This window comes from Nycticebus coucang, chromosome 18 (assembly GCF_027406575.1).
Source record: "Nycticebus coucang isolate mNycCou1 chromosome 18, mNycCou1.pri, whole genome shotgun sequence".
In the NCBI taxonomy this organism is placed as follows: Eukaryota; Metazoa; Chordata; class Mammalia; order Primates; family Lorisidae; genus Nycticebus; species Nycticebus coucang.
This window is the reverse complement of record NC_069797.1, coordinates 73,837,376-73,860,591: the sequence shown is the minus strand read 5'-3', so window position 1 is coordinate 73,860,591 and position 23,216 is coordinate 73,837,376. Positions and strand designations below refer to the sequence as shown.

The window sequence follows — 23,216 nt, the reverse complement described above, 5'->3', positions numbered from 1 at the left end:
AGACTCTCGCGAGGTTTGAGGCCTCAGGGCCGGCCCGGGCGGCTGCAATATGGCGGAGACGGAAGGGGAGAGCCTGGAGTCTTGGCTGAGTGAGTAGCCGCGGCCTCTTCTGCCTGCCCTCGAACTGTCTCTCTTCTCTCCCCAATGTCTCCTCCCTGGGCTCTGCAGCGGCGTCACCGGCAGTCCGAGTCTGGGCTCTTCTCCGCTGCGAGGGTTCCGCTATCACGCCCCTTCCGGAGCAGGACGCCTTGCGCCTTCGCTCTAGCCCGGCCTCAGCTCCCGCGCGCGTCAGTGTGAACTTGGGGTCCTATCGGGCCCCTTGCAGGCGAGGGGAAGGTGACAGCCAAGTTCTTCGGCTGACATGTATCGGTGCTTTGGGGAGATTGTGGTGGTGCCGCGCCAGGCGGTGACTCCGGGGCTCTTGCGTCCCAATCCCTGACGACGGGAGAAAGCTCTTGATGGATTTGGGCTTGAAGCTCCGGGAGTGGTGGGTGTTGCCGACGGTGTCTCGCAGTTTCGGGATTGTGTCCATGTATTGGAGAAGCCAGTGCTTCGCTCAGGCAGAATACTTGAAGGATAATTTTCCAAAGACGACAATGATAGAGAAACCTTTTTCCTGCAGTGACCGAACATGGTTAAACCAGTGTTGGGGACCCTCCTTCTCTTAACTCTCACACACTCTTGAGTATCGTAATGAGTCGTCTGTTGATAACCTGCTCTGAGTAAAGCTGGGGAGCACGGGCTGAAGCTGCAGTTATAAAGCCATATTGCCGTAATTGCTAATTCACGTTTTAGGAAGGAAATACTGGGTTAATCTTGTTAGCTGAGGAGTTAATAAGGGAACCTGCTTTCCTAAGCTAGAACTTTTGGAGGCCTTTTTAAGTGGAGTAAGAAATTCGACAAGATGAGAAGGCAAATAAGATGTCTAGGTAGTACCTTGTGCTGGAGTCTTGTAGGGCTTTCAGGGTCTTGGAGGTGAGGGCTGTTTCCTTATGTGAAGAAGCCTCCTTCAGGAGGTTGAATATAGGCTTAAAGGGGAGCACATCCCAGAAGGGAGAACAAGATTACACTTGCAAAAGCTGCAGTAGCAGGCAGATTATAAATCTTCTGTATATATAGAACTGTTCTCCAAGGAGCCCAAAAGTACTCTGCAGACCTTCATTAAATTTGTTGGCAAGTATCCTAGCAAAGCAGGTACTTCTGCCTCAATTTTGTAAAAAAGAGGACATCCTGATTCCAATCAAACAACTTGTCCAGAACCACCCAACTGGATATACACACAGTGGAATTAGTTTTATTTGCAGGTCTTAGTGGGGGATATTGGAACAATTTAAGTGATCGAAGCTGAGTTTAAGAGCCTCTACTTAGAGTTTATTTTAAAGTAAGAGAGAGATACACCTGTTTTTGAGGGAGTTATGGAGAAGGTGGGGTGTGGGATGGTGTCTAAAACTGAGATTGGCCTTTGATCTTTTCCCATGGTTAGAATTGCATTTGGAGTAGTGTTAAGAGCGTTCTTTCATCCCGACCCTGTGTTCACCTTCACAGTTCTAATGACTTAGTGGTGTAAACTGTACCCACTTGAACCAACCAGTGCTTGGAGGTTCTACACCTTAGTCAAAGTCTTTGTTTACTTACATGGTAAACCTCCCTTGGTTTACCAGAATTGTTGAAGAAGTCTGCTTGGTCCAGAGTCTCATGTCTGTCCCTTCTTCTGCCCGGTCTGTTCTGCATTCTGCTTCCAGAAGGACACTTCTATTTAGTCAGCTTATTCCACTGCTGCCCGCATAATCTGGCCTTGGTCTTTCCCTGCTTTCTGCCCCCCAGCCCCCCACCCCTATGGCTTCTTGATCCTTGGCCCACCAACACACATCCCTCTCTACCTAGAAGCTCGACTCCCCTTTGCTCAACTAAATGCTTCAAAACCCAACTCTCTTTCAAAAAAAAACATCTCAGATTCTCCTTCCTCACAGACTATACTTTTAATTACTTCATCCTTCCCTAAAAGAGTACTTGTTATGTGAGGTGTTATAGAAATTAGGAAATTGAAGCAGTCTTTGCCTTTAGTTGGATTGAGGTGATGCTGGACTGAATAAAACATTTTTATTTGTATTTATTTATGTATTTTTAATTTTTTTTTTTTTGAGACAGTCTCACTTGTGCTGTGTTGTCACAGCTCACAGCAACCTCCAACTCTTGGGCTTAAGCAGTTGTCTTGCCTCAGCCTTCCAAGTAGCTGGGATTATAGGTGCTTGCCACACGCCTGGCTTTTTTTTTTTTGCAGTTTTTGGCCGGGGCTGGGTTTGAACCGGCCACCTCCTGCATATGGGGCCAGCGCCCTACTTCGTTGAACCACAGGCATTGCCCTACCCCTGGCTATTTTTTTGTTGTAGTTGTCATTGTTGTTTTAGCAGGCTCTGGCTGGTTTTGAAACCCACCAGCCCCAGTGCATGTGGCCAGCGGCTTAACCACTGAGCATGGGTGCTGAACCAGGATAAAACATTTTAAAATAAAATAAAGATACAGGGTGGCACCTGTGGCTCAAGGAGTAGGGCACTGGCCCCATATACCGGGGATGACAGGTTCAAGCCTGGCCCCAGCAAAACTGCAAAAAAATAAAGATACAAGTCAAGGTAGGGATGGTGGTATGTGGCTGTAGTCCCAGTTACTTGGAAGGCTGAAGCAGGATTGCTTGAGTCCAGGAGTTGGAGGCTGCAGTGAGCTATGATAGCTATGATCATGCTACTGCATTCCAGCTTGGCAGCAGAGCAAGACTCTCATAAGAAAAGATACAAGGCAGGAGCCATAAGAGCTAAAATGCAGACCGTCTTTCTTAGGAAATTAGGGACAAGAGGAATGTAGGATGCTTCAGTAAGGAGGTGATTATTTCAGCTAGACATTAAAGAATGGGAAAAATTGTCTAAGAAAACACTAGATGGTGATGTGAAGAGAGCGAACCTGTTTGGGGTACACAGTAACTAGGGTGTTTGCTGGTTCAGGCAAGAAGTTCCTTTAGGAGCCTGGTGGAAGATAACGCTGGGAATTGAGAACCAAATTCTGGAAAATCTTAAATTCCAGCACAATTGTTAATTTCCACTTGATTGTTCACAGTCAGTTACAGATTGAGCTCTTTCCCCCCTTCTCACTACTGCACTTGACTAGTCCTGTACCTGATGCAGTTTTAGGGGAATTGATAAAGGGCTTTCCAAAGGATAGATTAGAACAGAAGTTCTGGAAGCAGGTGAGAAGGAGGTTGGGTTGGGGTAGAGGTAAGAAAGGAAAGGACTATGGTACTGAGCGTAATGCATAGGAAAGGGAAGGAGTCGACAGTGGGGGTTCACACCCAGCGTGCTGGCTGATGCCTGTGATCCTAACATTCTGGGAGGCCAAGCTGGGTAGACTGCCTGAGCTCATGAGTTAGAGACTAGCCTGAGCCAGAGTGAGACCTCGTCTCTAAAAAAGATAGCTGGGCGTTATGGGAGGTGCCTGTAGTCCCAGCTACTTGGGAGGCTGAGGCAAGAGAATCACCTAAGCCCAAGAGTTGGAGGTTGCTGTGAGCTATGTGATGCCATGGCACTCTACCGAGAGCAACGAATAAGACTCAGTCTCCAAAACAAACAAACAAAAACGGGGTTCAAACCTGGGTGCCTGGGGTGGGGGCACCATTTATAGAAATAGAGAAGTCAGGAAGAAGAAGTGATGAGTTTGTTTTGCACTCATTTCTGTACCAAGTTAGTACTTATTACTATCTTGTGCAGTGATTTTTTTCTTTTTCTTTCATACCTTGAGCCAGACCACCACAGCCTCCTCAAGGGTAGAATCTGCGTCTTTACTTTTTCTCTATTCCTTCCAGGGTCTAGCATGCTGTTTGCATCATTGTTGGTGAGTGCCCAACAGAGAGTTGGTGATTGACTAAGTTTTCTTTTGGTTCAGGACCCTAGCTTTGAAGGCTGACCCTTTCCAGCCTAAGTTCTTTTTTTATGGAGACAGAGTCTCACTTTGTCACCCTTGGTAGAGTGCTGTGGCATCATAGCTGATAGCAACATCAACTCTTAGACTCAAGGAATTCTCTTGCCTCAGCCTCCCAAGTAGCTGGGACTACAGGCGCCCGCCACAACACCCAGGTATTTTTTTAGAGACGAGGTCTCACTCTGGCTCAGGCAATCCACCCTCCTTGGCCTCCAAGAGTGCTAGCATGAACCACTCCTGGTCCCCAGCCTAAGTTCTTGAAAGACTCTGCTCTTTTTTATGTCATTGGCTACACAGATCTTGTCATCCCTGGAATATCTGAGCCATGTCAGGATGGGGTAGCCAATGCTGCTGTTTCCATCCTTACGTACCATCTTAAAGTCCATGAGACTCTAGGATAGTGATGGCATTAAGGTGAAAATGAGAGCAAGAGAAGAAATCTAGAGGGACAGAAACAGTAGAGAGTGAGGTTTTCTCAGCAGAGACCTGAAAATAGACAAAAACCATGAGTCAGAGCAGAACCCAGAGGGGTGGTTCTAGAAAGCAGGGCCTGCAGGGGAGGCTGTGTTGTTACCTCTGTTCCAGGTGAAGGATAATGTGAGTGGGTGGAAGGTTGTATGCATGTGCTGGGGAGGGAGTGGGCAGGTGGAGAGATGGAGTCACCTAGGATTATCACCAGAGTTTTTTTCTGTTCCTGTGTGTGCTCTGGTCTGCTTTCTGAGCTGGCTGGAGAGCTGGAGGAGATACTCAGAAACCAGGGCTTTTGTGCCCTTGTGTAGGCAGGGAGCTCCCTGCAAGTTTGTATTAGAAAAATACATCTAAGTGAAAGTGCTGGGAGTCTAGAGAAATTAACACAAATGAAAAGTAGGCAGGAGTGTTCTTGGAAGTGGATGTGCTATATGGGAAGAATATGGTCTGTGGAATGCCCATTGCTTGGGGGTGGAGAGCAGCGTTGGTCCACATTTTACTGTGTATTTGGAAGATGTTTTTCCTGTTGTGAACAATAGAGAGTGTGCTAATTTTTCTCCTATTATGAGGTAAATGAGTACTCTCAAAATGGGAATAGCCTGGGGGTAAGTATGGTACTTCATACTGTCTTGTTTTTGTATCCTGCAGCCTTTTGGTGTCATGTGTGAACTTTAAGCATCTCAAATGATAAGGATTAGTACAAAGCCACACTAATGCCTGAGCAGATTTCAGATGTGGTGGAAGGGACTCAGGGTTTCTCTGGAAGGCAATATCGAGTAGGTTTGTTGTGACAATCAATGCAGGATTGCCAGACATTTCATTCCACATGGCCACTTTTGATTAATTTAATCTCCCCTCCCTTCAGGCTTAACATTTTGAAGGGCCTGATAATTCTCTTTGAGGACTAAGGACAGACTTTCTTTTCCTCTGAATATGAACCTGAACTATGAGAATCTTCCCTTGCACTGGGATCGGAAACGCTACCAGGCGAGCCCCCTCCTGACCTGGGCAGCAGTGTGCACTGGGTCAGGCAGGCCTGTCCTCTGCCTCGGGGGTGTCGGTGTCTCTAGAGCTCAGAGCTCTAGAGCCCTATGGAGTTCCTGTTAGGATTTGATCATGCAGCTGGTGATTTTTTTCTTTTTTTCTTCTTGACAGGGTCTTTGGACACGGCTGGCCCCAGCTAGGGATTTTTTTTTTTTTTTTTTTGTAGAGACAGAGTCTCACTTTATGGTCCTCGGTAGAGTGCCGTGGCATCACACAGCTCACAGCAACCTCCAACTCCTGGAGCTAAGCAATTCTCTTGCCTCAGCCTCCCGAGTAGCTGGGACTATAGGCGCCTGCCACAACGCCCAGCTATTTTTTGGTTGCAGTTTGGCCGGGGCCGGGTTTGAACCCGCCACCCTCGGTATATGGTGCCGGCGCCTTACCGACTGAGCCACAGGCACCACCCCAGCTAGGGATTTTTTTTTTTTTTGTAGAGAGAGTCTCACTATGTGGCCCTCGGTAGAGTGCCGTGGCCTCACACAGCTCACAGCAACCTCCAACTCCTGGGCTTAAGCAATTCTCTTGCCTCAACCTCCCAAGCAGCTGGGACTACAGGTGCCCGCCACAACGCCCGGCTATTTTTTGGTTGCAGTTTGGCGGGGGCCAGGTTTGAACCCGCTACCCTTGGTATATGGGGCCGGCGCCTTACCAACTGAGCCACAGGCGCCGCCCACCAGCTAGGGATTTTTTTTTTTTTTTTTTGTAGAGACAGAGTCTCACTTTATTGCCCTCGGTAGAGTGCCGTGGCATCACACAGCTCACAGCAACCTCCAACTCCTGGGCTTCAGCGATTCTCTTGCCTCAGCCTCCCGAGTAGCTGGGACTACAGGCTCCCGCCACAAAGCCCGGCTATTTTTTGGTTACAGTTCAGCCGGGGCCGGGTTTGAACCCGCCACCCTTGGTATATGGGGCCGGCGCCTTACCAACTGAGCCACAGGCGCCGCCCAGCTAGGGATTTTTAAAATTAAATACCCACATACAATCATGAGAAATCAGAATTCAGACACTGCTTTTTTTTTTTTCTGTAAAGATAGAGTCTCACTTTATCGCCCTCAGTAGAGTGCCGTGGCGTCGCAAAGCTCACAGCAACCTCCAGTTCCTGGGCTTAGGCGATTCTCTTGCCTCAGCCTCCCGAGTAGCTGGGACTACAGGCACCCGCCACAATGCCTGGCTATTTTTTTGTTGCAGTTTGGCCAGGGCCGGGTTTGAACCCACCACCCTCTGTATATGGGGCCAGCGCCCTACTCACTGAGCCACAGGCGCCCCTCACCCAGAATTTAGACACTTCTAATGGTATCCCTTAGAAGGGGCTCTGAGGACAGGTGCCATGGTTCACGCCTATAATCTCAGCATTCTGGAAGGCTGAGGAGGGTGAATTGCTTGAGCTCAGGAATTTGAGACCATCTGAGCAAGAATGAGACCCCATCTGTATTAAAACTAGAAAAACTGGGCGGTGCCTGTGGCTCAAGGAGTAGGGTGCTGGTCCCATATGCCAGAGGTGGTGGGTTCAAACCGAGCCCCGGCCAAAAACCAAAAAAAAAAAAAAAAAAAAACTAGGGCGGTGAGGGTGGTGGGTTCAAACCCAGCCCCGGACAAACTGCAACAAAAAAATAGCCAGGAGTTGTAGTGGGCACCTGTAGTCCCAGCTACTCGGGAGGCTGAGGCAAGAGAATCGCCTAAGCCCAGGAACTGAAGGTTGCTGTGAGCTGTGACACTACGGCACTCTTACCAAGGGTGATAAAGTGAGACTCTGTCTCTAAAAAAACAAACTAGAACAAGTGTCCTTATGATAAGGACACTTGTACTAGACTGTTTATTGCAGCTCAATTTACAATCACCAAAATGTGGAAACAGCCTAAATGCCCACCAACCCAGGAATGGATTAACAAGCTGTGGTATATGTACACCATGGAATACTATTCAGCCATTAAAAAAAATGGAGACTTTACATCCTTCATATTAACCTGGATGGACGTGGAAGACATTATTCTTAGTAAAGCATCACAAGAATGGAGAAGCATGAATCCTATGTACTCAATTTTGATATGAGGACAATTAATGACAATTATGGTTATGGGGGGGAAACAGAGGGAAGGAGGGAGGTGGGTGGGGCCTTGGTGTGTGTCACACTTTATGGGGGCAAGACATGATTGCAAGAGGGACTTTACCTAACAATTGCAATCAGTGTAACCTGGCTTATTGTACCCTCAATGAATCCCAACAATAAAAAAATAAATAAATAAAAACTAGAAAAACTAGCTGAGTGTTGTGATGGGTGTCTGTAGTCCCAACTAGTCCAGAGGCTGAGATAGGAGGATAGGCTGAGCCTGAGAGTTTGAGGTCACTGTGAGCTGTGATGATTACCATGGCACTCTACCCAGGGTGACAAAACGAGACTGTCTCAAAAAAAAAGGGGGGGGGGGCGGGAGGGCAGGGCTCTGACACTCTGCTTTTGCTCCTTATGGAAATCTATGGAAGGAGCATGGGTGTTTTAAAGGGATGTGCACGTTCAGCCTTCCATTTGTCTTCTCAACCTGAAACCTTAAATTTAGCAAACAGCTTAAGAGTGCTTTCTGGAAGTAGAGTGCTCTCTGTAAGTAGAGATGTTAAAGAGGCAGAGGAAGTGGCTCAGCACCTGTAGCTCAAGTGGCTAAGGCGCCAGCCATATACACCAGAGCTGGAGGGTTCCTATCCAGCCCGGGCCTGCCAAACAACAAGGACAACTACAACCAAAATACAATAGCCAGGCATTGTGGCAGGTGCCTGTAGTCCTAGCTACTTGGGAGGCTGAGGCAAGAGAATCGCTTAGGCCCAGGAGTTGGAGGTTGCTGTGAGCTGTGATGCTAGTACACTCTACCCAGGGTGACACCTTGAGGCTCTGTCTCAAAAAAATAAATAAATAATAAATAAATAAAATAAAGAGGTCAACGCAGACTCTGGATCTCAATCAGAGAAGGGAGCCCATTTATTTATTTATTTATTTATTTATTTTTTGAGACAGAGCCTCAAGCTGTCGCCCTAGGTAGAGTGCCTTGGCATCACAGCTCACAGCAACCTCCAACTCCTAGGCTTATGCGATTCTTCTGCCTCTGCCTCCCAAGTAGCTGGGCCTACAGGCGCCCGCCACAACGCTTGGCTATTTTTGGTTGCAGCCGTCATTGTTGTTTGGCAGGCCCAGGCTGGATTCGAACCCACCAGCTTAGGTGTATGTGGCTGGCGCCTTAGCCGCTTGAGCCACAGGCGCCAAGCCAAAGGGAGCCCATTTAAGCATCCTCAGCTGGGCCATCCTCTGTAACCACAGGTTCTACAGATAACAGGGAGTACCCAAACCAAGTATAGAGAACTTTGCACTCACTGCCTGGAATTTTCTTTTTTCCTTTGAGATAGAATGTCACTCTGTTGCCCACACTGGAAAGCAGTGGCCTCATTATAGCTGATTGCAACCTTGAGCTCCTGGGCTCAAGTGATCCTTCTGCTTCTTTCTCCTAAGTAGCTGAGGCAAGAGACATGTGTTACCACACCCTGCTAATTTTTCTATTGTTTGTAGAGACAGAGGTCTTACTTTTAGACTGGTCTTTTAACTGCTGGCCTCAAGTGATCCTGCTTCTTTAATATCTCTACTTACTTAACAACACTTAGCTCTCTTTTTTTTTTTTTTGCGGTTTTTGGCTGGGGCCGGGTTTGAACCCACCACCTCTGGTATATGGGGCCAGCACCCTACTACTTGAGCCACAGTCCCCCAACACTTAGCTCATTTTATGTAGCTGGAGTTATCTGTAATTATTATATGTGCTTATTTTATGTGTATAGTTGTGAATATTTTATTTTGTTGAGACAGTCTCACTTTGTTACCCCCAGTAGAGTGCTGTGGTATCAAAGTTTACAGAAACCTGAAAAACTCCTGGGCTCAAGCAATCCCCTTGACTCAGCCTCCCAAGTAGCTGGGACTACAAGCACCTGCTACAACGCCCAGCTATTTTTAGAGACAGGGTCTGGCTCTTGCTCAGGCTGGTCTCCAACTCTTGGGCTAAGGCAATACACTAGCCTTGGCCTCCCAGAGTGCTAGAATGACAGGTGTGAATATTTTATTTTTATTTTATTTTATTTTGTTTTTAATTTTTTATTTTTTTTGCAGTTTTTGGACGGGCTGGGTTTGAACCTATCACCTCTGGCATATGGGGCCAGTGCCCTACTCCCTTGAGCCAAAGGTGCCGCCCTTGTGAATATTTTATTTTATTTATTTATTTATTTATTATTACTTTTTGAGACAGAGTTTCACTGTGTCACCCTTGGTAGAGAGCTTCAGCGTCACAGCTCCCAGCAACCTCCCACTCTTGGCCTTAAGCGATTCTCTTGCCTCAACCTCCCAAGTACCTGGGACTACAGGCGCTTGCCACAACACCTGGCTATTTTTTGGTTGCAGTTGTCATTGTTGTTTGGCAGGCCCGGGCTGGGCTCAAACCTACCAGCTTTGGTGTATGTGGCTGGTACCCTGCTGAGCTACAGGCCCAAAGCCTTGTGAATATTTTAATCATTTGTATGTATTTATTTGTATTTGTGCTTTGACCTTGATCCTCTCTAAGCTCCATGAGGTTGAGAATTTGTTTTCTCTTAAATTTGTGATTTTTAAAATATTGCATAAAAAGCAATATTTGCTTTTGACTGGTGCCTGATTGAACGATTGATGTTTCTCTATTAGAGAATAAGTTTGGAAGCCAAATTTTAGTCCCTAAAAATTGTGAAGAAATCCTTCTGTTGCTTTCTCCTTCTTCTTCATAACAATTGTCTTTTTCTTTTCTCTATCTGAAGATAAAGCCACCAACCCTTCCAATCGCCAAGAAGACTGGGAGTACATAATTGGCTTCTGTGATCAGATCAACAAAGAGCTTGAAGGGTATGTTCCAATGGGCCAGGTGTGAGAAAGCTGACTGGGAAGATCAAAAACTGTGGCCAAGGGCTGGGCCCGGTGGCTCATGCCTGTAATCCTAGCACTCTGGGAGGCTGAGGCTGGTGGATTGTTTGAACTCAGAAGTTCAAGACCAGCCTGAGCAAGAGTGAGACCTCATCTCTAAAAGTAGCCTGGCATTGTAATGGACACCTGTAATGTCAGCTACTTGGGAGGTTGAGGCAAGAGGATCACTTGAGCCCAAGAGTTTGAGGTTGCTGTGAGCTATGACGCCACAGCACTCTACTAGGGTGACAAAGTGGGACTCTGTCTCAAAATAGAACAAAAACTGTGGCCAAACAAGGGCTATCCAGGTGGCCCTCCAGGTCCTTGTAATGAAAATGTGGTCTGCTTATCCCCCAGGCCACAGATTGCTGTTCGGCTGCTGGCCCACAAGATCCAGTCTCCACAGGAATGGGAAGCAGTCCAGGCCCTGACGGTAGGTTCTTTTTTTTCTGTAACAGAGTCTCACTTTATTACCCTTGGTAGAGTGCTGTGGCATTACAGCTCACAGCAACCTCCAACTCCTGGGCTTAGGTGATTCTCTTGCCTCAGTGTCCCAAATAGGTGGGACTGTAGGCGCCTGCCACAACCCCTGGCTATTTTTTTGTTGCAGTTTGGCTGGGGCCGGGTTTGAACCTGCCATCCTCAGTATATGGGGCCGGTACCCTACCCACTGAATGACAGGTGCCGCCCTGACAGTAAGTTCTTTATTCTAGGAATGAAAGCATTGGCTCTTCACCTGCCCAGATGCTTCCTCATGTATCCCTTGGGGGTATTGGTGGTTCTCATGTTGGAAAATCAGTAGAACATCCTTGATACAAACTAAATATATCTAGAACATGTCCAGTCAGCCATTCCATACGTGTGTGCACTGTGCCCAGCACCCATGCTTCAAAGATGACTGTGGTGCTTTACTTGCCAGCATGGCTATGAGAGGCAGAGGTACTGAGAGGCAGGGAATCCAGAGACAGGGACTCTGAGCCCAATGTGGGGCTAGAGAAGACTTTTTTTTTTTTTTTTTAGACAGAATCTCACTTTATTGCCCTTTTTAGGGTGCAGTGACATCATAGCTCACAGCAACCTCAAACCATGGGCTCAAGAGATCCTCTTGGCTTAGTTTTTCATTTTTAGTAAAGACAGGGTCTCACTCTTACTCAGGCTGATCTCGAACTTGTGGGCTCAAGCATTCCACCCACCCCAGCCTCCCAGAGTGATAGGATTACAGGTATGAGCCTCCTTGCCAGGCTGAGAAGACTTCTTAAAGAGATGCCTATATTTCTTCTGTGATAGGTGTTTAAAAATAAAAAGAAATGCCTCTTGGGTCCCACCCCTGGGGCAGTGTCTGCTAAGACCTGAGGAACTGGTAGCGACTAACTGAAGAAATATAAAGTTAGAGATGACAGCAAAGAAAGAGACATGAGACACAGAATAGAATTAAAAGTGGGAACTCGGGTCCATTGCCCAGTTTGTAGGATTCTGGCAATGGCCCAAAGTGTTTGCTCCACTGTGCTTTTGTTGAAGTCTGTTTGCCCAGAGGGTAAGATGAGGGAAGGAACAAAGACACCAGCCGTTTATCTGAGTGAGCATATCAGCTCCTATTATTATTTAAGGATTTGAGTAGCCTTGAGAAATCTGAAATCTGAGCCTTGTATTAGGAGAGCCTGCTGCTTGAGATCACACAAACAGATTTCTGGGGAGATGTTAAACTCTGCTAGTTCCCCGTGGAGTAAAATGACACTGGCATTACTCTCCTCTGAGGAATTGGTGGGAGGGAGGAATTTTCCTCCCATCAGCACCACAGAGGATCTTCCTCTGGGATAAGTGATATAAGCTCTTCTGCCCATATATCAGGGCTTGAGCTACTCCCTTGATCTCTGCCCCAGACAAATGCAAATCTCTACAGTGGGTATCTACTTTGCTGGTTTAGTAGGCAGGAAACAACCCAGTTAATGTATCTTTCTTTGTCTTTGCCATAGTCTCTTCTATGGCCATTTTTCCTCCCAGTGTTCACAGACCAGGAGGGGTATTTATAAGCTATATCCCTAACAGCCTAGAATTTCAGGGAAATCAGGAAGTTAGCCAGGCATCGTGGTGGGCCCCTATAGTCCTAGGTACTTGGGAGGCTGAGGCAAGAGAATTGCTTAAGCCCAAGAGTTTGAGGTTGCTGTGAGCTGTGATGCCATAGCACTGTACTGAGGGTGACACATAGTGAGACTGTCAGAAAAAAAAGAAAAGGCAGGAAGCTTGCTGGCAATGGCTAGCTTAAATGTAAACTAGCTGACATTTACTTGTTCCTGCTCACTCAGCTCACTTTTTAATTTTCTTCTTTTTCTGGGGGTGCTTTTCCTTGTCAGTAATGGGGTCTTCAGTCCCCATTCTTCCTGCAAATACCCTCAGAGCTGTCTTGGCAGTTAAGAGTGAGCCAGATGGGCTTGACACCCGTAACACAGTGGTTATGGAGCCAGCCACATACATCTAGGTTGGCAGGTTTAAACCTGGCCCGGGCCAGCTAAACAATAATGAACAACTGCAACAAAAAATAGCTGGGCGTTGTGGCGAGTGCCTGTAGTCCCAGCTACTCGGGAGGCTAAAGCAAGAGAATCGCTTAAGCCCAAGAGTTAGAGATTTGCAGTGAGCTGTGATGCCACGGCACTCTACTGAGGGTGAGAAAGTGAGACTCTGTCTCAAAAAAAAAAAGAAAGGAAGGGCAGCACCTGTGGCTCAAAGGCCCCATATACCAGAGGTGGCGAGTTCAAACCCAGTCCTGGCCAAAAACTACAAAAAAAAAAAAAAAAAGTATCATTTGTGATGTGGTTAAAAATTGGCTGGGTGCAATGTGACTCACGCCTCTAATCCTAGCACTCTAGGAAGCTAAGGCAGGAGGATCTCTTGAGCTCAGAAGTTTGAGACAAGCCTCAGCAAGAGACAGACCCTGTCTCTACTAAAAATAGAAAAAAAATCAGTCCCAGCTACTCAGGAGGAAGGGACAGGAAGATCACTCAAACCCAGGAGTTTGATGTTGCAGTGAGCTATGATAACACTATAGCACTGGAGCTGGGGTGACAGCAAGACCCTGTCTCAAAAAAAAAAAAAAAAAAATTGCTGGTTATTAGTGAAGCATAGAGTTGCTGGCCATGGTTACAGGGCAGGTCTTAGTGTTTATTCAGGCTGAAGGAGTTGACAGGGATCAGTGTGTGGCCGTCAGGTCTCCAGGCTCTTCCTATCCCAAAGGGTGGCTGAGTTGAGTTCCAAGGAATCCTGACTGGATTTGGGTCCTGGAAAGATAGAAGACAAGAAGAGCACACGCACCTCTGTCCAGTTCTGTGTAGAGCTAAGACCTTAAAATAGTGATTCTCCACAGGGGGTGAGTTTGCCCCTCTGGGGACATTTTGTAGCGTCTTTAGACATTTTTAGTTGTCACACATTGGCTGGGGGTGCAGTGGTAGAGGCTGCACACCATTCTTTTTGGAGACAGAGTCTTACTCTGTTGTGCCAGGCTATGGTGCCATGGTGCTAGCTTAGCTGACAGCAACCTTAAACTTCTAGGTTCAAGTGATCCTCCTGCCTCAGACTCCCGAGTGGTTGGGACTACAGGTGCCCACCATAATGGGCAGCTAATTTTCTTTTTTTTTTTTTTGAGACAAAGTCTCACTATGTTGCCCTTGGTAGAGTACCGTTGCTTCACAGCTCACAGCAACCTCTAACTCTTGGGCTAAGCCATTCTCTTGCCTCAGCCTCCCAAGTAGCTGGGACTCTAGGTGCCCAGCACAATGCCCAGCTAGTTTTTGGTTGTAGCTGTCACTGTTGTTTGACAGGCCCTGGGCTGGGTTCAAACCCACCAGTCCTGATATATGTGGCTGGTGCCCTAGCCTCGGAGCTACAGGCACCATGCCTAATATTTTTATTTTTATTTATTTTTTTATTATTGGGGATTCATTGAGGGTACAAGAATCCATTTTTGTATTTTTAATAGAGACAGAGTGTTGCTTAGGCTGGTCTCAAACACCTGAGCTCAAGCAGTTCTCCCACCTCCCAGAGTACTAGGATTATAGGTATGAGCCACCGCACCTGGCCACTGCTCAACATTCTTTGATGCACTGATGCCCCCACAACAAAGAGTCATTATGGCTGTCCCAACATGTCAGCTGGGCCACAGTTTTTAAAAATTAGAAGCCTAAGGGCCGGGCACAGTGGCGCATGCCTATAATCATAGCACTCTGGGAGGCTAAAGTGGGTGGATTGCCTGAGCTCATGGGTTTGAGACCTACCTGAGCAAGAGCAAGAGCCCATCTCTAAAAATAACCAAGCGTTGTGGTGGGTGACTTTAGTCCCAGCTACTCAGGAGGCTGAAGCAAGGGCATCGCTTGAGCCCAAGAGTTTGAGGTTGCTGTGAGCTGTGACACCATGGCACTCTACCAAGGGCAGCAATGTAAGAATCTATCTCTTTTAATTAATAATAAAATTTTAAAAAAGAAAAGCAATGGCTTGGCATCCATAGCACAATGGTTACGGTACCAGCATATACACCGAGGCTGGCCGGTTTGAACCCAGCCTGGGCCAGTTTAAACAACAATGACAACTGCAACAAAAAAGAATAGCCTGGCATTGCAGCAGGCACCTGTAGTCCCAGCTACTTGGGAAGCTGAGGCAAGAGAATCACTTAAGCCCAAGAGTTTGAGATTGCTGTGAGCTGTGATGCCACAGCACTCTGCCAAAGGCGACATAGACTCTTTTTCAAAAAAAGAAAGAAAAGAAAAGCAATTAGAAGCCAAGAAAGGGCTCTCTTGTGTAGTGCACCCCTCCTGATTAACTGTGGGAGCCAGGGCCACAGGCAGGCCAGGAAAGCTAGGAAAGTAAAGGGGGGATAATAGTGTCAGTCAAATGAAAATAACAAAATTTAAACATTCTCTTCCCCCACGTTGGTCAATTTTTGGAAAGGACCCTGACACCTGAGTCTGAAAAACTCAGTTTCCTCATTTGTAAAATACAAGGTGAGAGCTTTTTTTTTTTTAATTGTTTTTTATTAAATCATAACTTTGTACATTGATGTGAGGTGAGAGCTTTTAAGGAAGGTGCCTTCTGGGATTGGCATCCAGGTTGTGTTGGTATTTCTTGGTGTAGTCCCAGCCTAACTTCAGCAAAGGTCTGCAGTTGTGTGAGTCGGGTGCTCCGCTGGCACAGCTCTCCAGGGCACTGCAGGCCACTTTCGGTGTTTTCAGGTCATTTTCTCAGCACTGCTGAGCACCTCTCTGTGTGGCTGTAGGTGCTGGAGGCGTGTATGAAGAACTGTGGGAGGAGATTTCACAATGAAGTGGGAAAGTTCCGGTTTTTGAATGAGTTAATCAAAGTCGTTTCTCCAAAGGTCAGTCATGGCAGTTCCCTTGCTTCAGGGGACTTCTTTGTGTTCATCCCTATCTCTCCCCTCACTTGTTTTCTGCTGCCCAGCACCCTCTCCACAGAGCTGGGATGCTGTGTCTTACCCTTAGAGAGCTATGCCCTAGAGGTGATGGGGACTAAATAGACCACAGGGACAGGCAACCTAAATGTCAGGAGGTGCAGCAGTGGCGGTGCAGCTGTGCAGCTCCCAGCGTATAGCAGTTTTGGGGATTTTTAGCTTCTTTCTCATGGATCCCAGGAGCTGGCCTCCCTCATTGTGGAGTTGCTCAGCAGGCCAGGATTGCATAGTTCTGGGTACTCACTTAAAGCAGAGGGAAGATTGTTTTCATGCTAAAGATACTCTCAGGAACTTCTTCAAGATAAAATGCAATTGTGTTTTTGGCAGCTTGTGCACAGAAATGCAGTGACAGGCTTCTGGCCCGTTGCCTAACCACAGACTATCCTGATGGACACAGCCAGGCCACAGGGAGGTCCCTCCCGTCCTTACCCTCCCTCCTATCCTTACCCTCCCTCCCTCCGTCTTGCACACTTTGACAGCTACTGGTTTTCCGTAGACTTGAGGACTGTAGCTAACAAGCAAGCATGGCATTGCTGGGCAGGGAGCCTTACAATTTCGCTGCCTCCAAACAGCAGTTACTAGGTTCTCTCCTTTCCTTTTGCCACTCAGTACCTTGGGGACAGGGTGTCTGAAAAAGTGAAGACCAAGGTTATTGAGCTGCTTTATAGCTGGACAATGGCCCTCCCAGAAGAAGCAAAGGTCAAAGATGCCTACCACATGTTGAAGAGACAGGGTGCGTATCTACCTTTCCTCCATTTCAGAGTAGCCCTTGAAGGCCAGCTGAGGCAAAGAAATAAAGGGAGTGTTTGGAGCCCCTAGACTCCCTCCTTCCTGAAGAGAATAGTCTCTGCCTAGGACAGAGTTCAGAGGAGTCTTAATGGGATGAGGTGTGAGCAGCCTGCCCTGTGCCTTGTGCCCTACACCCTCTTACAGGTCTTGATCACAGGAATGTGGTCCTTGGTGTATGAGGAGGGGTGACAAAGTGACCATAGCCTGAGCACGTGCTCTGCCCCCATGTGCCCTTTTAGGCATAGTACAATCTGACCCACCAATCCCTGTGGACAGGACGCTGATCCCCTCTCCACCACCTCGTCCCAAAAACCCTGTTTTTGATGATGAGGAGAAATCCAAGGTAAAGTACCTCTAGGCCTGGGGTTTTCTCAGATGCAAGGTGGCAGCAGCAGGGGGAATGTGGTTTTGCCCAGTGCTTTGGGGAATTGGTATGTTAACATTTTCCCTTCAGCTTTGATACCCTGTTCCAGCTTTTAGCCAAGCTGCTGAAAAGCAAAAACCCAGATGACCTGCAAGAGGCCAACAAGCTCATCAAGTCTATGGTGAAGGAAGTGAGTGGGCCCTGGTCCTTTGGGCATGGGATGGAGGATCCATGCCCACAGGCCAGAAGCTGCTTCTCCCTGGGATGTCGGGCCTGTCCCTCCCCACGCCCCAATCCCACCACCACCACCAGCCTCACCTGGGTTAGACTGGGAGGAGAAGCATTGTGGCTTCTAGAAGAGCTTAGAAGGGAGGAACATGGGAAGGTTGGGGTGGGTGTTGCAGTGAAAGGACCATAGATCGGTTCCCAAGAACCATGACCCTGTGATCAGTTGCGGGGTAAGGTGTGGCCCTTGCCTGGCAGGAATGGGAGGACAGTTCAGTCAAGCTGTTTTTCTCCTGATCCTCACTGATGGGCAGGATGAGGCACGGATCCAGAAGGTGACCAAGCGGCTACATACATTAGAGGAGGTCAACAACAACGTGAAACTGCTCAGCGAGATGCTGCTTCACTATAGCCGAGAGGACTCCTCAGAGGGAGATAAAGAGCTCATGAAGGTAGGCCCACCCTTGGGGAAGAGCTGGCTTCATGGGGGTGCTCTGTAGGCACGTTCAGAACAACCTGTGCTGAGTACCTGCCTGCTGATGACACTGGGCTACACACTTGGCGTCAGTCATTTGCACACAGCTGGAAAAACTGGCGTCCCCCATCTATACCTGAGATTGCTAAGTCACCCAGGATAGAAGAACCAGTTATAAAACCACCTTTGTGACTCTACACTGTGCCCTTGGTGCTCACCCCTACTCTGCACCTGTCATTACTGCCTTACTCCCTGTGACCCTGCTGATGTGGTCCAGGCCATGGTTGGGTTCTAAGGTACGTGCCAGTGTGGAGATAGGAAGGGACTGACTTACCCACTTCAACCTAGTGACTTAAAGTGACTACATAGATGTCTTGGGTCACACAGGGTGCTGATGGCTGGTTCTAGTGCTAACAATAACTGACCATGCTTCTAGGATTCTCTGGGCATGAATGCCAAATCAGGTGATCTCTGAGGGCCTTTTAATTTTGATTTTTTATGTCTGGGTCTTTTTCAGGAGTTGTTTGATCGGTGTGAGAATAAGAGGCGGACGTTATTTAAACTAGCTAGTGAGACAGAGGACAATGACAACAGTTTGGGTGAGTGAGGAGTAGTTGGCAAGGATGAGCCAGGAATTTGACTGCATGTGGGTGTGGAGGGAGGAGTTGTCACAACAAAGTATAAGGAATCTTTGTTTTCTGGTCTAGGGGACATCCTGCAGGCCAGTGACAACCTCTCCCGGGTCATCAACTCTTATAAAACAATTATTGAAGGGCAGGTCATCAATGGCGAGGTGGCCACCCCAACCATGCCTAACTCTGAAGGTAAATGTTGTGGTTTCCCATTCTGGACCTCTCCAGACTGTGTAGCTGACCAGCCTGTCCTTCCACAGGACCTGAGAGTACTCAGCGATCCCTAGGGCTTCTCCAGCTTGCTAGAGCGTCTTCCGCTAGTACAACCCCTGATTATTCCTGTTCTTTCTGTTGTCCCATCTAGGAAACAGTCACTCCAGTAACCAAGGCACTCTCATCGATCTTGCTGAGTTGGACACACTGAATAGTTTGTCCCCTATGTCGGCTCCAGCACCCACACCACCCTCCTCGGGCATCCCAATCCTCCCTCCTCCCCCCCAGACCTCAGGACCTCCACGCAGCCGCTCATCCAGCCAGCCCGAGGCCCCCCCAGGGCCCAACAGCATAAGCAACACCCTCTCCTTGCTGGATGAGGAGCTTCTCTGTTTGGGTGAGTCCTAGAGGGGGCCTCAGAGGAAGGGCCTGCAGCATCAGGAGGTGGTCAAAGGGAAGCCCCACTGAGCTTATCAGGGTGGGGAAGAGCCGTCAGTTTTAGAGTCAGTCAAGGTCACTGACCCTTGAGGCCAGCAGGGCAGTCTTCTCAGGGACTCCAGGGTGGGTCCTCACCTCTGCTGCAAAACTGAAAGGGACCTGTTGGCCCTCTGGAGGCTGCCTGAAGAACACCTCCTTACCTTTTCACCCATTGACATCACTCATCATCTGACCACCTTTAGGCAAGGGCTGCTCTAGCCCAGAGTCTCTTTTCAGTGGAGTTCCCTTCTGTTTTTAGGCCTCACTGACCCGGCCCCTAATGTTCCTCCCAGAGAGTCAGCTGGAAATAGCCAGTGGCATCTGTTCCAGGTAGGGGCACACAGATGGTAGCATCACAGAAGTGTCCAAAGACCTTCACTTATGAACCTCATCTCTCCTGATTGGGGCCTGGACTGTCCTTACCCTCCAGAGTACTGCCCACTGTGCGAACTGGCTTGAGCCCTCTGCTCACCTGCCCTTTCCATTGCCCACAGAGTGAACAGTCTAGCCTGGACTTCTTCAGCCCTGAGCCAGGGCCAGCTGCTGGCAGCATCCCAGATGCTCCTCTGCTCCAGCCCTCAGCTGCTGCCTCAGGCAACTCCCAAGCTCCACTGCCACCTCCCCTTCCAGTTCCTGTGGTCCTAGCCAGCATCTCTGTCCCCAGTGTGGGCTCCTTGTTTTCTACTGGTCTGGCCCAGGCTTTGGCCCCAAAGCCTGACCCTGCAGTCCCTGGGAGCCATAGCTCTGCACTGGGTGATAGCACTCTGCACCACCTGGACACCCTGGATCAGCTTCTGGAGGAGACTAAAGTGTAATGAGTGGGACATGAGGTGGGGCGGCAAAGGGCTGGGCCTGAGTGTGGTAGAATCAGATTGCAGGGAGGATGGCTTTTAGTCCTATGTGGGCAGAAGCTGGGGAGGGCAGGGGTGGGTAACAGCTGTCTCTGACTTGGGAGGCCTTAGTGAGGGACTGGCCCACCAGCCCTAGCTTCTGATTTGCTTTTTGTCTTCCTTCCTGCCTCCCAGGACATCAGGTTTGGTGAAACCTGCTGCCTCACGCTTTCCCTCTGGGGCCACCACCTCCCCTCTGGCCCCCACCATCACCCCAGCCAGACCTCTCCTGCCCTTCTCCACTGGGCCGGGCAGCCCTCTCTTTCAGCCACTGGCCTTCCAGCCTCAGGGAAGCCCCATGAAGGGTCCTGAGCTCTCCCTGGCCAGTGTTTATGTGCCCCTGGAGTCGATCAAGCCTAGTAGGTGTTAGAGGGAAGTGGGGCCCATAGCTGCACTGCTATAGGGCACATGGTGGGTGGGTCTGGGCACTGTTTGCCGGGATCCCTCTCTCAGAGCCAGGTGGGCATTGCTTGCCTGCTGTCTGTCTTTCCAGACTATGAAGGAACATTGTACTTACTATGGCCAGGGTATCCTCCCACCCCCACCCTCCCCACACACACGGCTATAGCAGGTACCACCTGGGCTCTGTTGGGTATCTTTTACTGCCTTTCTCTCCTTCCACATCCATGTACTGCCTTCTTGCAGGCAGTGCCCTTCCTGTGACAGCCTATGATAAAAATGGCTTCCGCATCCTCTTCCACTTTGCCAAGGAGTGTCCTCCAGGACGGCCCGATGTGCTGGTAGTGGTGGTGTCCATGCTGAATACAGCTCCCTTGCCAGTCAAAGGCATCGTGCTGCAGGCTGCAGTGCCCAAGGTACCCCCTGCTCCCTGAGACCTCAGTTACCTTTATCTTGAACCTCTATGGAGGGCCTCTGGGGACCAGACCAGGTTCCATGGAGGGCACCTGCTGCTCTCTTCAAAGAAGCATCTCTTCTCTATCTTTAGTCCATGAAAGTGAAATTGCAGCCACCCTCTGGGACAGAACTCTCTCCATTCAGCCCTATCCAGCCACCTGCAGCCATCACCCAGGTCATGTTGCTGGCCAATCCACTGAAGGTGAGAAGGGTATAGAATCCAGGGGTCCCAGCTGCCCAGATTAGGACATCAGAATCACTACCTCCCAACCTGAAGTGTTGTGACCTGCAGCATTTCTTTGCTGCCCGGAATGGCTGAGTGTGGCTGGTGGTTGGTGGGAACAGGGACCATCCCTCTACTACAGCCAGGAGAGGCTAGCAGAAAAGAGGGCATCCTGCCAAGGGACCACCTAAGCTGCATCTCACCTGCTGCCCTCTGTCACAGGAGAAGGTGCGGCTTCGGTATAGGCTGACCTTTGCACTGGGGGAGCAGCTGAGCACGGAGGTGGGCGAGGTGGACCAGTTCCCTCCTGTGGAGCAGTGGGGGAACCTATGACCCCGAAGGACGCTGTGATCTCTACTCCGAAGCCCACCCAGGCAGGATGCCCTAAGATGGGGAGTGCTCTGGTCCAGTCACTTGCCACATCCTAATGACAGTGCTTATAGCTTTGATGTGGAACAGGGGCCCTGGGCATTTCTGCTTGGAGCCAAGCTGCTGCTGTGATAACCTCTCTTTTGGCCCCCCTAAGAGGACCTGTTTTTATCTACCTGTGTGACTTGAAGTGGCCATATGCCGTCGGGGGTGGGAGGGAGTGGCCTCTGACCTCACTACTGTCCTGGGAACATGAAGCCCAGGCCAGGAGTAAGTTTTTTTCCTTTTTAGTGGCATTCACTGAAGCCCTGGTTGAGGGAGGTCTCTAAAGGTATATTGCCACCCCTTCCCAAGAGCCACATCCCACATCTTCACACCTCACAGAGGTGCAGGTGGAGCCAGCCCACCCCTGCTGTGAATCCATGCTTCCCTTGCTGGCAGGCTCCTGCTGCCACCTAGAAGTGGGCCGAGCTTAGTGGCCCAGGATGGTGCTTGGCCCACAGTGAGGAGTTGGTGTTGCAGAAACCACGGCCCTACCTTCTGTGGGCAGTGGCATCCTGAACAGCCACTGAGCAATGAGTTGCACACTTGTCCCTGGCAGTGACACGCTATGTCCTATGGACATCTCAGCAGGACATGGAAGTCAACCTAGCAGAAATAGAACTTGGCCTTGTGATAGCCTAAACAAGGGATAGAAAGGAATGAAGAGAACCAATATTTCCCCTCCTCCAGAAGATGAGTCTTCTGGGAAAAGCATGCCCCTAACTGTGGGGACAGGCCATCCTACTCACTACCTCTTGCTTGGCATGAAATAAACTGCTGTCCTCCCCTTAGAGTCTCTGAAGGGAAGGACAACTCCCACCACTCTCCGTGACATCCTGCTTTGCCCTCCTCCCATCAGTTGGCATGTGGTGTGGTTGGACACTTAAGGGTCAAGTACGTCACATTAGATATGTGCTGCCCAGAACCTTGTTCCCAGCTACTAAGGAGCTCCGTCAGCAAGATGTTGGGTCTGGAGGTGATGAGATCCAGGCCATACTTCAGCCAAGTCACCAGAGCCTATGATACAAGAGTGCTTGATCCCATCTATCTTTTCCCAGCTGCTCTGGTACTTGGGTACAATCCTGAGCCTAGGATACCAGGCCTGACAAAGCAACAGAAAAGATAGCCACCAGCTGCCACAGAAGCTGAGGAAGAGCACACTACTCAGCTGGATGGGCTCTGTGATCAGATGTCTCTGGGAACCATGTTCCTTGATCCCTCCACCCCTTGCAAGACTCCCTTACTCTGGATCAAGAAGTCCTCTCCTCTCCCCTCACTGTCTCAAGCAAGCAGGTTTCACTGCTTCATTAGGACAGGTCAAAAGTGAATCATTTTCACTAAAAAATAAATCCAAGAGTTTTCCAGAGACTGGCTGCTACAGCCCTGGGAATGTCTGTGGGATTACTATGTGGAAATGTACCTTTATAGTAAGCTTTAGACGTTAAAATTATGATAGTGTTACTTGTCACTATTGAGGTCACTGCTTTGTAGCAAATAGCTGTACTGGATGTACCAACTCTGCTGCCCTTGTTTTGCTGCATGTTAAATAAACCATTTTCACCCTACCTGGAATCTTCCTAATATAGACACCATCATCCTGACAACAGGAAGTGCTACCTATGAATTCCAGGTAGGTGGGTTACGCTATTTTGGAATTGTCTTTTTTAAAAAATAAAAGCTCTGCCTATAGCTCAAGCAGATAAGGTGCCAGCCACATCCACCAGAGCTGGAAGGTTCGAATCCAGCCTGGGCCTGCCAAACGATGACAGCTACAACCAAGG

At 48.9% G+C, this 23,216-nt stretch overlaps 1 protein-coding gene across 2 annotated transcripts; it reads left to right on the top strand.

The window, feature by feature from the left end:
• The first annotated feature begins 7 nt into the window (after positions 1-7).
• Positions 8-22,996, top strand: GGA3 (golgi associated, gamma adaptin ear containing, ARF binding protein 3). Of its 2 annotated transcripts, none has more exons than XM_053570937.1 (17): positions 8-89; positions 10,288-10,372; positions 10,787-10,862; positions 15,690-15,788; positions 16,491-16,614; positions 16,910-17,013; positions 17,144-17,224; positions 17,574-17,711; positions 18,252-18,333; positions 18,442-18,558; positions 18,731-18,976; positions 19,316-19,386; positions 19,551-19,867; positions 20,082-20,305; positions 20,592-20,761; positions 20,893-21,003; positions 21,247-22,996. In XM_053570937.1, exons 1-17 carry the CDS (start codon positions 50-52, stop codon positions 21,355-21,357), a joined length of 2,196 nt encoding a protein of 731 aa, XP_053426912.1. In that variant the 5' UTR covers positions 8-49; the 3' UTR covers positions 21,358-22,996. The 2 variants fall into 2 exon arrangements, with proteins under 2 accessions (XP_053426912.1, XP_053426913.1); XM_053570938.1 differs by lacking the exon at positions 8-89 and adding an exon at positions 15,365-15,417 and having other exon boundaries at positions 10,319-10,372.
• The last annotated feature ends 220 nt before the right edge of the window (positions 22,997-23,216 follow it).